The sequence below is a fragment of the Atractosteus spatula genome, chromosome 3, assembly GCF_055471065.1.
Source record: "Atractosteus spatula isolate fAtrSpa1 chromosome 3, fAtrSpa1.hap1, whole genome shotgun sequence".
NCBI classification, from domain to species: domain Eukaryota; kingdom Metazoa; phylum Chordata; class Actinopteri; order Semionotiformes; family Lepisosteidae; genus Atractosteus; species Atractosteus spatula.
Window position 1 is genome coordinate 71,800,353 of NC_142708.1, and position 14,818 is coordinate 71,815,170.

Here is a 14,818-nt window from a genome sequence, read left to right on the forward strand (position 1 = left end):
ACCCACTTATTCTTTGTGATTCCTGAGAAAAGTAACTCACAAAGTGAAATGCAGCCTCACATGTAAGACAACTGAAAGCGAGCTGGATGTTAGGGCCCCGGTCAGTGGAGCGAAGACAGAGAGAGTGCCAAGACTGGCCAGCGGGCTGGTCAGCGGAGCTCAGACACAGTGGCATTCCTGCTAAGAGAGCTGCTAGAGTGCAGCAGAGTGGCGAGCTCCACTGCACTGGCTGCACTGCACTGCACGCTGGCAGGGACGTACAGTATGTGACCTGTGGGACACCATGGTGTGTGACAATGATGACAAGGTAACAGCATCTGGAATTCACCGCTGGACACTGTCACAAGGGAGCACTGATTAAACTTGGTGCCACACTCTCTCGTTCTCTCTCTTTCAGTCCTCATGTCTGTCCTCCTCTCTGTCTCTCTCCCCCTCTCTCTCCTCCTCTTACCCCTGTTCCCCCTCTCTCACCTCCTCTAACCCTTCTCTCTCCCTCCTCCTCTAACCCCTCTCTCTCCTCCTCTAACCCCTCTTCCCCCTCTCTCTCCTCCTCTTACCCCTCTTCCCCCTCTCTCTCCTCCTCTAACCCCTCTCTCTCCTCCTCTAACTCCTCTCTCTCCTCCTCTAACCCCTCCTCTAACCCCTCTCTCTCCTCCTCTAACCCCTCTCTCCTCCTCTAACCCCTCTTCCCCCTCTCTCTCCTCCTCTAACCCCTCTCTCTCCTCCTCTAACCCCTCTCTCTCCTCCTCTAACTCCTCTCTCTCCTCCTCTAACCCCTCTTCCCCCTCTCTCTCCTCCTCTAACTCCTCTCTCCTCCTCTTCCCCCTCTCTCTCCTCCTCTAACTCCTCTCTCTCCTCCTCTAACCCCTCTCTCTCCTCCTCTAACTCCTCTCTCTCTTCCTCTAACCCCTCTTCCCCCTCTCTCTCCTCCTCTAACCCCTCTCTCTCCTCCTCTAACCCCTCTTCTCCCTCTCTCTCCTCCTCTAACCCCTCTTCCCCCTCTCTCTCCTCTCTCTCCCTCTCTCTCCTGCTCTAACCCCTCTCTCTCCCTCTCTGTTGGAAGCGAAGGAGAGGTGTGGCTGACTGCATCAATAAACTGCGAGAGGCGCTGGACAGACACTCTACAGAGCAGCAGGGGTCAGAGACCAAGGACTGGGGTGCATTATGCATTATCTACTGTCACACTGATTTACTCTGGTTAACCACGGATTTTCTGTGGTTTCGTTGTGCTGTAACACTGGAAAGATTTAAATTAAGACGCTGTTTGGTTTACAAAAAAAAAACTAATTTATCTTTTTGCAACACATATCAATTGCTTATCTTTGTGGGAAGGCTCTCTCTCTCAGATTTTGTCCTCATATTGGCAATAGATAGGTGCCTGTCAAAACCATGAATATATTAAACACAGACGCTGACACACGCTGCAACACCTTCATCATTAACATCCACGGTACCATGCGATCAGCTACTGCAGTCTTTCAGGAATTCTTTTCAGTCCTCAAAGTCCAGAATTCGGTTAATTAAATGTCACACACAGACAGTAAGTGGGAACTAAATATCTTTAGTCATGGAAGAGAAGATTACAAGGGGACCTGAATAAAGCATACAAAATCCTCAGAGGTAATGTCAGCCTAGTGGAACACAAGCCAGAGGGCACAAATGGAAACTATCAGGAATTAAATGGGAATTAAAGGCAGGTATTTCTTTACACAAAGAGTTGCGGGAGCAACCTGCCCAGCCCCACTCCTGCAGCCAGCTCCCTGGGATAGTTCACGAGCCAACAGGAGGAGACCCTTGGATCAACAACTTGCACCTGGGCAAACAAAAGCTGAACAGCCTTCTCTCATCTCTAACCTCTCCAATGCTCTCAATCCAGATTTGTTGTACACAACCTAGTCACAAACACAGGCAGACATCCAGATCTTTTTCTTCAAAAGGATATCAGACATCAGTAGAAATATTTCGAACTGCTCCCTTAAAAAAAAGCGATCACCACATTTTTTCCTTTCAAATAAAAATTCGGAGGAAATCACAGTTTATAAATATCTGAACGACTGCGCGGACAGTGCTTCCATTTTCAAAACTCTGAATGATAAATTACAAGCCAAAGTCAAACCTGAACTTTGCTTCCTTTATCACCAGAAATCTTGTTTTCTGCATCGTCTGGACTCACGCATGTGCAAATGCCCACAGTCGGGACTGGCAATGTGATTTATCGCACGGCCTCGGGCCGCTCTGGTAATGTCTACCGTGAGATTTATCACCGGAGCCCCTTATCGCACAGACGCTCACAGTCTGATTGATCGGCCCTCTCCGCATACTAAACGAAGACTTCACCGGTGCGAATTAATTTACTGATCTCGCACTGGGAAAACACCATCCTGCCTTAATGAATTAATTGGCGCTCTGTGTACCAACCTGGGTTTAAAATCACAGTGCCTTTATCCATCCACTTTCTAGCCCCTGTATCCAACACAGGGCCTCAGGGGAGGTCAGAGCCTATCCCAGCAAGCAACGGGTGCAAAGCAGGACACACTGTGCCGGCGATGGCAGCTGATCCCAGGGCACACGCAGAAACAAGCACACACGCTCACCCCAGAGCCAGTTTCACAGAGGCCAACTAACCTACCAGCATGTTTCTGGACTGGGGAAAACTGAACATCCAAATTCAGATCTGAACCCAGAAATTGAACCCAGGTGTCACAGTAAATGAGGACCTGTCCTCATCTGACCTGTTGGGTCCGGCTAGGCAAGGGATTAATAATTGAACAATCCCAAACTCGAGTCTCTATTATTCATGCGGACGCAGAGCTGGGAGAGCTGCAGGGCAGGGTCCAGCTCCTCCTCCTGACTCTGATGAAATGATTTGATTTGGCTTCTCCTCTGGTGCAGAGGCCAGGGGAGATAGGAAGTTAATCTCTGCTTTGCCCTGATGTCGCGGAGGCTGTCATTTCACTAAGAGCCAGGAGGATAACGGGCCCCCTGTTTAAAAAGCGTGCCTGCAAGGAAGCGGTGTACATCTGGAACCGCTTCTGAAATTAGGAAACAAGTCACAAGCACTAAGCACTGCCGAGCTTGGGCTGGGTGGAAAAGTAGTGCTGCAGTAAGAGGTGACTTTGTGTCTGGGGAAATCGTCCACAGTAGAGACACTGAGCACAAGTGACATGGAAAGCACCAGAGAGCTCTGTGTGGGCGGCCACATGACCCCTACACTGTCAGTCGGAGCAGGATCAAAACACTGGGACAGAATTTCAGACGTCAGGTCTCCTGGGGCCGTTGCTTACGCAGGATGTTGGTGTCTCTTCTATTACAGCTGACCTCCCCTGCTTGGCCAGCACTTGCCAAAAGCCAGCTGGCCCACCCAGCTCAATAAACCCCTAGTGAAGCAGGCGATTCAGACAACTGATCGATGGACTCGGAATAGGTGACCAACAGGCTGTTGTGGAGCTTGGTTACACACAGGTTATAGGTTTTATACAGGTCACGCTAGACCAGCACCATTTCGAAGGCTAACGAACCTGGGCAAAGCCACATCATAATTACAGCTACTGACGTTGTTAATTGCCATCGCAGGCTTTATAAACAGCCCAGGAGCGGCGCCTTCATGGTGACCCTAGAGCCTGGGCAGCGTGTGGCCCCCGTATCTGTGTTTACTCCTGCTGCAGACACCCGCACAGTGCAGCAAACTCAGAAGACCCGGTACATTTCTGCACAACGGCTTCACATGGACGAGGCAGCTCCTGCGAACAGAATTTCATGGTTTGCTTTAAGAAGGGTTTACTGGTGTTGCTCGCAGACTGTTGGGCTGCAGGATCAAGTCTGTTTTCTCCTCTGGTCATTTCGCCAACCCTAACAGGACAAAAACCTAGTAGAGGTCCAGGCACAGGCCTTGGCATGACTCCGGCAAGCTCTCCCGATCCCCGCTCTCGCAGAGCCCAGTCTGCACTGCAGGGTGACCCATTTCCCTGAAGGAACCCCTGAAATCCTGAGGCTGTGGTGCAATGCCAGGCTTCTGAATAGGTCAGCAGCTATATTACCCTGCAGTTCACAGCTGGCCGCCTTCACAGGCTGGAGGTGTGAGCCTGGCCAGTACCTAGATGGGAGACCTCCTGGGAAAGCTGAGGTTGCTGCTGGAAGAGGTGTTAGTGGGGCCAGCAGGGGGCGCTCACCCTGCAGTCTGTGTGGGTCCTGATGCCCCAGCATAGTGATGGGGACACTATACTATAAAAAGGCACCATCCTTCAGAGGAGACTTAAAACCGAGGTCCTGACTCTCTGTGGTCATTAAAACTCCCAGGGCGTTTCTCGAAAAGAGTAGGAGTGTTACCCTGGTGTCCTGGCCAAATTTCCCCCTGGCCCTTACCAATCATGGCCTCCTAATAATCCCCATCTCTGAACTGGCTTCATCACTCTGCTCTCCTCCCACTGAGAGCTGGTGTGTGGGGAGAGTACTGTTGGACTATGGCTGCCCTCTCATCATCCAGGTGGGGCTGCACACTGGTGGGGGTGGAGGGGATCCCCATTACCTCTAAGGCACTTTGAGTGCAGTGCCCAGAGACAGTGTGAGGAATGGATTCATTCTCACCGGGCCCCAGCAGGCCAAGCAGTGTTGGTGTGTGCGGTGTGCTGTGTGCTGTGTTGGTGTGTGCTGTGTGCTGTGTGCTGTGTGCTGTGTGCTGTGTGCTGTGTGCTGTGTTGGTGTGGGCTGTGTGCTGTGTGCTGTGTGCTGTGTTAATGTGTGCTGTGTGCTGTGTGCTGTGTGCTGTGTTGGTGTGGGCTGTGTGCTGTGTGCTGTGTTGGTGTGTTGGTTTGTGCGGTGTGCTGTGTGCTGTGTTGGTGTGGGCTGTGTGCTGTGTGCTGTGTTGGTGTGGGCTGTGTGCTATGCTGTCTGCGCAGCTGGGCGTGACGCTGCGAGGCCCGGTATAAAGGGCACCCGGCGCCAGTCGGACTCACGAGGTCTGGTCGTCGGTGAACTCCAGCTCTCCGCGGGCGTCCTCGTAGTCCACCCCACCACCCTTGGCGCTGCCCTCCTCGGTGTGGTACGGCAGGATGACAGTGCCCCTGGCGCCCGAGTTGCGGAGCACGGTCACCTCCATCGTGCCCACGCTCTCGCTCACGCGCAGCACCCGCTCCCCGAAGGTGAAGATGCCCGCGTGGTCGTCGTCCAGGATGGTCACCGTGGTGACGGCGGGCTCCGCCAGCCGGGCCTTGGGCCCGCCGGGCCCGCCTTCGCTCTCGAACATGCCCTCGGCGTCGCCCACGCGCAGGTTCAGCAGGCGGACGAAGAAGTGCTCGTCCTCCTCGAAGATGTCGTCGTCGATAATCCCCACCTGGCACAGGACACAGGCTGGGCGTCAGGCAGCAGGCGGGTCCGGGCTCACTGACAAGCCGGGCCTGGGCGGGTCCAGGAGGGCACCTTTGACCACCTCCACTTGCACTGCTGCTAACCACCATTACTGATGCTCACTCTCATTCTCGAGGTCGACAGCCACTGGGTGGCGCTCCAGCATATGTTTTTTTAAAGGCCAAGTCGCTATTGCTGTGGTACAGGAACCCTTAGCAACAGGCCTCACAAAAAACATCATTTTACCACATTATTCAGTCAAATCTATGACCGTTTTAGTCACAGTCTCGAGCCTCATGCTACTGCTGCTGCTAAACCACTGCTGCTGCAACCAGTAACAGGAGGAGGGACAAGATTAATACAGCACAGTAACCGAGACAATTAGAGGGCTCGTCAACCTCCGCAGTGGCACTGGCACAATCCCAGCGTCCTCAGCGCCAGTGCTCCAGGACTGAAACCGAGCCGGTCTCTCCCAGCACAGCTGGACAGGGACTGAACTGGGCCCAGTTCCAAAAAGACAGCCAGGAGAGATACCCCAGTTTCCTGAGGACTGGAGCTGAGTGACACTGGAACAATCCCAGCGTCCTCAGCACCAGTGCTCCAGGACTGAAACCGAGCCAGTCTCTCCCAGTACAGCTGGACAGGGACTGAACTGGGCCCAGTTCCAAAAAGACAGCCAGGAGAGATACCCCAGTTTCCTGAGGACTGGAGCTGAGTGACACTGGAACAATCCCAGCGTCCTCAGCACCAGTGCTCCAGGACTGAAACCGAGCCAGTCTCTCCCAGTACAGCTGGACAGGGACTGAAGTGGGCCCAGTTCGAAAAAGGGCAGCCAGGAGAGGGACCCCAGTTTCCTGAGGACTGGAGCCGAGCGACACTGGAACAATCCCAGTCTCCTCAGTGCCAGTGCTCCAGGACTGAAACCGAGCCAGTCTCTCCCAGTACAGCTGGACAGGGACTGAAGTGGGCCCAGTTCGAAAAAGGGCAGCCAGGAGAGGGACCCCAGTTTCCTGAGGACTGGAGCCGAGCGACACTGGAACAATCCCAGTCTCCTCAGTGCCAGTGCTCCAGGATCGGAACCAAGCCAGTCTCTCCCAGTACAGCTGGACAGGGACTGAACTGGGCCCAGTTCCAAAAGGGCAGCCAGGAGAGGGACCCCAGTTTCCTGAGGACCGGAGACCCCCTTCCCCCCCCCCCCCTCACCTGGATCTCCTTGCGGGTCTCCCCGGGCTTGAACACCAGCGTGCCCTCGCTGTACTCGTAGTCGGAGCCGGCGTTGGCCGAGCCGTCCTCGGTGCGATAGTCCACGTAGAAGGTGCTGGCCCCGGCGCCGCCCTGGCAGGTCACGGCCAGGCTCAGCGTGCCGCAGTTCTCCATGCACTGGTAGTGGGCGCTCTCGAAGGCGATGCGACTGCAGTGCAGCGCGTCGTCCTCGTCGGGCGCCTCCTCGGCCGCGGCGGCGCGGCGGGCGTGGTCGGCCGCGTGCTTCTTCAGCACGTTGCCGGCGCCGATCATCATGCGCGTGGCCTGGATCCGGTAGAAGGCGCGGCTCTTCTGCTGGTGCAGCAGGGCGTAGTAGTTGGCCATCTCCACCAGCTGCTCCAGCTCCTTCTCCGGGTGCTTCTGCTTCAGGTCCTTCAGGATGCGGATCACCTGCGGATCAAGGAGGAGCAGGGGTTCACACCCTGTTTCGGGCGGATTCTGACTTCATACCATCGAGTGCAGCTTGGCACCCTGGGCTCCCCAGCCGAGCACAGACACCCCGCGCCTGAACCTGCGCTTCCCCTGTCAGCTGGACTCAACTCTGCCAGGACATTCTGAAGGAGAAACTGTCATCGATCTGTCACCGGCTTGACCCCGCTATCGCTCTTGAGAAGGTACAGAGCACAATTCCACACTCCCGACACGAGTGCCTTCGGCTCTCTGGGGGCACAGGTCCTTCATTTCCAACCACCTGATCAATGCAATGACTCATCTACATAAAACAAAACACTTGCTACATGGGTAACGCTAATTTCAAAGCCCGTTCAACTTATTGAAAGCTGTTGTTGAAGTAAAGAGGTCCAATCAATTAAATCCTGTACTTCATGAGCATAAGCAAGTCAAGAGTCAACACACTGGAGCTCAGCAGGTGTGAGCCTGGCCAGTACCTGGAGGGGAGACTCCTGGGAAAGCTGAGGTTGCTGCTGGAAGAGGTGTTAGTGGGGCCAGTAGGGGGCGCTCACCCTGTCCTCTGTGTGGGTCCTAATGCCCCAGTATAGTGACAGGGACACTGTACTGTAAACAGGCACTGTCCTTCGGATGAGACATAAAACAGAGTTCCTGACTCTCTGTGGTCATTAAAAATTCCAGGGCGTTTCTCGAAAAGAGTAGGAGTGTTACCCCGGTGTCCTGGTCAAAATCCCCCTGGATTTTGCCAATCATGGTCTCCTAATAATCCCCATCTCTGAACTGGCTTCATCACTCTGCTCTCCTCCCCACTGAGAGCTGGTGTGTGGGGAGCGTTCTGGCATACTGGTGGGGGTGGAGGGGATCCCCATTACCTGTAAAGCACTTTGAGTGGAGTGTCCAGAAAAGCGCTATATAAGTGTAAGCAATTATAATTATTATTAGTATTATTATTATTATAAGAGCCAGTGGGAAGACCAGGTCTGTCTCCAGCAGCAGCCCTGAGAAGCCTGGACACCGAAGAGCTTGCACGAGAAAGCCTGCGCTCAGCGCTGGCCTGGAATGGGACAGTGCGTGGCAGGAGGATGCCTTTCCATAGATTTCCGCTGTCTGATGGAGGACAGCAGTGAGAGCCAGGCGGAGCAGGAGGGCACAGGACAGGGCAACATGCCACAGCCAGGACTGGAAGGCTGCGGGTTTCAATCCCCACTGTGGATTGTGCTGCTGTGCTTCCTTCCCATGCAGCTGTAGAAATGGCTACCAGTGTCCCAGCCGGTAGAGCGGTTCATAACAGATCGAAGGATCTCATACTTTGTTTTTTCAATAAAGCCAAGGCATCGACTTCAACCACACAGCTGGGTAGCTTGTTCCACGCTCCCACCACCCTTTGCACACAGAAGTGCTTCCTGATTTCACTGTCAATATTTCACAATATTTGGTTGATATTATAATGCTGAATCTTATTTTGGATGATAAGCCCCTGAGTGCTGCAGTATTGCTACGGTGATTCGCAGTGCTGTGTGGAGGAACCCCCCTTCTGGAGTGGGCTCAGGGGGGCCAGGCCGAGGTGTTCAGGGGAGGGAGGCTCTGAATTAGGGGCTCCTGGCGGCCGGACCTCACCTCTTTCCGGCTCTCATCCAGCTCCCTGTTGGTTTCCATGGAGGCGGTGGTGATGAGGGTGTTGCTGGGGTTGGAGGCAGAGCTGTTGGCTTCCTGGCAGCCGTCTGTCGGCATGGCGACCACAGCCCCCCGGTGGGGGAACTTGCCATCCATGATCATCTCGACGCCCTTTGGTGTCAGCTCGCCCTCCATCTCCACGACAATGCCATGGCGCCTGTCGGCACGGTAGCGCTTGTACACATACTTGTAGAAGAGCAGGCGCTTGTCGGCGATCCAGGCCAGGAGGACGCACACCGGGAAGAACAGGAGCGTCACCAGAGCTTCCCACACCTGAACACACACACACCGGGTTAATACATTGAAACACACACACACACACACACACCGGGTTAATACATTGACACACACACACACCGGGTTAATACATTGACACACACACACACACCGGGTTAATACATTGACACACACACACCGGGTTAATACATTGACACACACACACACACACACACACACACACACACACACACCGGGTTAATACATTGACACACACACACACACACCGGGTTAATACACTGACACACACCGGGTTTATACACTGACACACACACATACACACACACACACACTGGGTTAATACACTGACACACACTGGGTTAATATACTGACATACAAACAGTGGGTTAATACACTGACACACAAACACACACACACACACACACACACACCGGGTTAATACACTTGACACACACACACACCGGGTTAATACATTGACACACACACACACACCGGGTTAATACACTGACACACACCGGGTTTATACACTGACACACACACACATACACACACACACACACACACACACACACACACTGGGTTAATACACTGACACACACTGGGTTAATATACTAACACACAAACAGTGGGTTAATACACTGACACACAAACACACACACACACACCGGGTTAATACATTGACACACACACACACACACACCGGGTTAATACACTTGACACACACACACACACCGGGTTAATACATTGACACACACACACACACTGGGTTAATACATTGACACACACACACACACACACCGGGTTAATACACTGACACACACCGGGTTTATACACTGACACACACACACATACACACACACACACTGGGTTAATACACTGACACACACTGGGTTAATATACTGACACACAAACAGTGGGTTAATACACTGACACACAAACACACACACACACACACACACACACACACAACCTGGGTCTTGTGCTGAACACACACAGAGACACACTGCACACCCTGGGTCTCGTGCTGAACACACACAGAGACACACTGCACACCCCGGGGGTCTCGTGCTGAACACACACACAAACACACTGCACAGCCCAGGTCTCATGCTGAACACACACACAGAGACACACTGCACACCCTGGGTCTTGTGCTGAACACACACACAGACACACTGCACACCCCGGGTCTTGTGCTGAACACACACAGAGACACACTGCACACCCCGGGGGTCTCGTGCTGAACACACACGAAGACAGACCTCCACGATGCCGGGGGAGATGACCTCTAGGATGAGGTAAAGCCAGATGTAGGCGAAGATGCTCCAGAAGGCCGTGATGAAGAAGACACGCAGGTGCTTGATCTTGCGGGTCTCGCCATCCGGGACCACCCACACGCAGATGCCGATGATCACGAACATGTTGAAGGCGGCACTGCCCACGATGGTGCCAGGGCCCAGCTCCCCGGCCTCAAAATGATGGCCGCACACCTGCAACACAGGTGATCACAGGCCATCACAAGGACGCAGAACGTGGCCGGCCGGACCCTGATGTCATCTGCCAGTGGTGACCGGGTCTCCCCAGACACAGATTCAGGTCAGGCACGGGTGTGGACACTGCCGTCAAATAAAGCAGGTCCCAAACTCATCCCTCAGGAAAGGGAAGACAGTGCAGTACAGCCCCATCATGAGAAAAACACAGTCCAGTGCAGTGTAGCACTGAGAGACCAAAGTAAAAAACACAGTAATTGCAGTAAAGGCAGAACAACGCAGTGCAGTGAAATCTTCGTAAAAGCAGAGTGAAATCACGGTAGTGTGTGGAGGGGTAACACACTGAGTAATTCAGACAGTGGGACACCGCAGTGGAGAAGCTGCTCTGTGCGCCTGGCCTGAGGGGGGTCACCTGTCAGCAAAGGCACATGAGAGACACGGCGCCACACGTGGCCACGAAGCTCTGAACAGCTGATGGGGCCACAGGCCCTCACACCCCCTTGCTGCAGCAGCGCCCCACTCACACGGGGCACAAGGGGCGACTCCGGAAACAGAAACGACGGAGCGGCTGTGGAGCCCGGTTCAGGGCTCTTCCCTAATGCACCTCTCTGCAGATGATTCCCTGCTTGCTGTGATCCACACGGTAACGCATCTATCTTTAGCATGTCTGACTCACCTGCTCCCCAGAAAACAGCCTGAGAAAAGCTGATTGAGAGGCATCGAGAGACACCCCCTCTCTGAAGCACAGGCCTGCCTGCTCGTGTCCTCTCAAGCCAGCTGTAACAACGCCAGGCACTGTCACACAGCGCAAGGGACACAGTCAGAGTGGAGAGAGTGAGAGAGAGCAGAGGGGTGAGACAGTGAGAGCAGAGGGGTGAGACAGTGGAGGGAGTGAGAGAGAGCAGAGGGGTGAGACAGTGGAGTGAGCTGGAGGGAGCAGAGGGGTGAGACAGTGAGAGCAGAGGGGTGAGACAATGGAGTAAGTGGGAGAGAGCAGAGGGGTGAGACAATGGAGTAAGTGGGAGAGAGCAAGTAAGTGAGGGAGGAGTGAGAGTCTACCTCTATGACAGACAGCAGGATCTCTGGTGCAGAGGAGCCCAGCGCCATCAGGGTGAGGTTGGACACTGTCTCATTCCAGATGCGCACTGTGGCCACTGACGTCTCTCCATTGGGCTTGGTGATGGTCACCTCTTTCTCCTGCACATGGACAGTGAGAGGGACATATTTACTGACAGCACTTCTGCTACAGCCCCTTCAATACACTGCGCTACACAGGGTCTATAGCTCCTTCACTACACTGTGCTACACAGGGTCTATAGCTCCTTCACCCCACTGCGCTACACTGGGTCTAATACAGCACAGCTCCTTCACCCCACTGCGCTACACTGGGTCTAATACAGCACAGCTCTTTCACCGCACTGTGCTACACTGGGTCTAATACAGCACAGCTCCTTCACTGCACTGCGCTACACTGGGTCTAATACAGCACAGCTCCTTCACCGCACTGTGCTACACCGGGTCTAATACAGCACAGCTCTTTCACTGCACTGCGCTACACCGGGTCTAATACAGCACAGCTCTTTCACTGCACTGCGCTACACTGGGTCTAATACAGCACAGCTATTTCATTGCACTGCGCTACACTGGGTCTAATACAGCACAGCTCTTTCACTGCATTGCGCTACACTGGGTCTAATACAGCACAGCTCTTTCACTGCACTGCGCTACACTGGGTCTAATACAGCACAGCTCTTTCACTGCACTGCGCTACACTGGGTCTAATACAGTCCAGCTCTTTCACTGCACTGCACTACACTGGGTCTAATACAGCCCAGCTCTTTCACTGCACTGCGCTACACTGGGTCTAATACAGCGCAGCTCCTTCACTGCACTGTGCTACACTGGGTCTAATACAGCACAGCTCTTTCACTGCACTGCGCTACACTGGGTCTAATACAGCACAGCTCCTTCACTGCACTGTGCTACACTGGGTCTAATAAAGCACAGCTCTTTCACTGCATTGTGCTACACTGGGTCTAATACAGCACAGCTCTTTCACTGCATTGTGCTACACTGGGCCTAATAAAGCACAGCTCTTTCACTGCATTGTGCTACACTGGGTCTAATACTGCACAGCTCTTTCGCTGCTTCTTCCATTCCTGTAGAAACTGACATGGCAGAGAGCTGGAGCATCTTGGGATCCTTCAAGAAACCGACCCATGAGGTCGGATCAATGATCTAAGAGCAAGCAGAGGGCAAGGAGGGCTGAACTCTTGTCGTGTCGTCTCGTTGACCTGGATTGCTCACACGTGCACACGCGCGTGCAGGTCAATACTGTTGTGACACATGGATCTGTGCTTATAGCCCCTGTTTGGACCACTGAGGGTAAGCAGCACAGGTCAGTGCCCTTTCTTCCTCTCAATACATCAGCAAACAAGTGCAGGAGGAATGGCTGTGGGAAGGCCCCCTGCCCGTCCCTGCAGGACTACCTGGGAGGTGATGACCTCGATGGAGGCCATGAAGCGGTCTGCGATGATGGAGACGCCCAGGAACATGTACATGAGGGAGACGAAGTAGACGACAGCGCGGGCCACCTGGTCCCCCAGAGACGGGCTGTTGGGCTCCCAGACGGGCAGCAGGATGCCAGGCTTGCACGTCACGGTGTCGTTGCACGAGCGACCCTCGCCGGCGGAGCTGCTCACGGGCTCCAGGGCGACAGTGGGCGAGGCGCGGTCCCCCGGCTCCTGCTGGGACTCCAGGGCGCAGGGGGGCAGCGCCGCCAGCAGCAGGAAGGACACTGCCAGCAGGAGCAGTGGGGCACTTGTTGCCATGGCACCTCAGGGGTCGGGGGGGAGAGGAGACAGCAGCAGAGCAGTGAGGGTGGGCGCCCAGGACACCTGAGAGAGAGCGGAAATGGGCAGACGGAGTTACCCAACCCTCCAGCCCACACGTTTCAGAGCCTGCCTCTTAGCTTCAGAGCCAATCAAAGCTTAAGAACAAATGAAACCGATTTCCTGTTTCCATTTTCTCAAACACAGGCGTCTCCCCCACCCAGAAAAACAAAACCCTGCAGAGTGAATCAAAGTGCAGATCATAACCAGGTCTGGACACAGCTTGACCTTATATTCCCGAATCTTCTTCCTCCTGCCTCCCGCCAGGCTGATTTCTGGGCCCAGCCGAAGGTACGGGCGACCCGCGGTGCCGAAGGGAGTTTTCACACGCCGGATCCGCCAGTGCTCTGACACTTTATCCCGCCGAACGAGTGAACCCACGACGGGCAGAGCCCGCACCAGAACCAGGAAGCTGCCTGGCGCTGCTCTCCGGAAGATCCCACTTGCAGCCGGAGAGCAGGGGAGCACCGAGAGCAGGCAGGAGAAATGAGACGTGCAGGAGACGCCCGCGGCCTTGAAGACAGGCCCGCTGAGCACGAGCACAGGGCCCGGTCACACCCCAACACGCTCGAACCCACCAAGAGGGGTGGGTTTCGCCGAGCTTCCCTACAGCATGGCACCACCCTTGGCGAAAGCACCAGCCTTCTGCCTGAGCGTCTGCATCAGGCCCCACAGGACGCACGACGTCAAGCGGCCCGATAGTGCCGTTAGGGCCTGCTCCTGTATATGCACGGCACTCTGCTGCATCAGCGTGGTCTCTCTGTCCCACTGTGGAAAAACAGCAAACTGAGCAGAAGCTGCCGGGCTCGCCAATGAGGAGGCTCCTCAGGGTGCTCAAGGGGTGCACTTCCGAGACCGGGGGGGTCTTCTGCACGTCTCACCAGCCAATCAGCGCAGACTGATCCAGGCGCCATGCGTGCCGCCTCATCTGAGCCACAAGTGATTAACGCACCACCCTGCCAGGCGCCGTGATGATACCTCGTAACCTGCCAGCCCGTCTCTCCCCCAGTGAACAAAAACCAGGCCGCGGCTCGAACGCAGTACTAAGTGGTTTCCTCATTTTCCCTCTTCCCCGACTGCTGCTCTCGTGCCCCCAGCGGATGCGGAGCAGACGGGGCTCGTAAATGAAAAAGCAGGGAAGCTCACTGGCTCCCGGCCCGGGCGCAGGACTGCGTCACGCCGCAGCTTGAGTCTGAGATTTTGGCGACGAGGCCCGGAAGAGCGGCCATCCGATTTTCCACAACCTTGAAAGTGTTTGATTTGTGTGATTAACTCAAGCCTCTCCAGAACTCATTTTAAACTTTCGCTCCGCCCACTGATCGCTGCTGGTGATCACGGGGGCCGGGGGAGGGGGGGGGGGGAAGATAATTGCTGCAGCTTTTTCGGAGGACAGAGGAAGGCAACATTTTAGGCTCTTTCAGAAGGAGACATGCGATTCAGCACGGAGCTGTGGTTTGATCTGACGTCTACTGGTCTCTGCATTGTACCAGTCTGCTGCCTTGTGTCCTGTTC

General features: G+C 54.7%; 1 protein-coding gene across 1 annotated transcript in view; it reads right to left on the reverse strand.

Annotated features, from left to right (window-relative positions):
• The window catches only part of LOC148838658 (sodium/calcium exchanger 2-like), a 31,912-nt gene extending 18,666 nt beyond the window's left edge, over window positions 1-13,246 (reverse strand). The window contains exons 1-6 of the mRNA XM_088911830.1: window positions 12,905-13,246; window positions 11,475-11,612; window positions 10,188-10,415; window positions 8,632-8,961; window positions 6,547-6,996; window positions 4,953-5,329 (exon numbers count right to left, since the gene is read on the reverse strand). Coding sequence (XP_088767956.1) covers window positions 4,953-5,329; window positions 6,547-6,996; window positions 8,632-8,961; window positions 10,188-10,415; window positions 11,475-11,612; window positions 12,905-13,246 — 1,865 coding nt within the window. The remainder of the gene's footprint in view (window positions 1-4,952; window positions 5,330-6,546; window positions 6,997-8,631; window positions 8,962-10,187; window positions 10,416-11,474; window positions 11,613-12,904) is intronic.
• Between the last annotated feature and the right edge of the window lie 1,572 nt (window positions 13,247-14,818).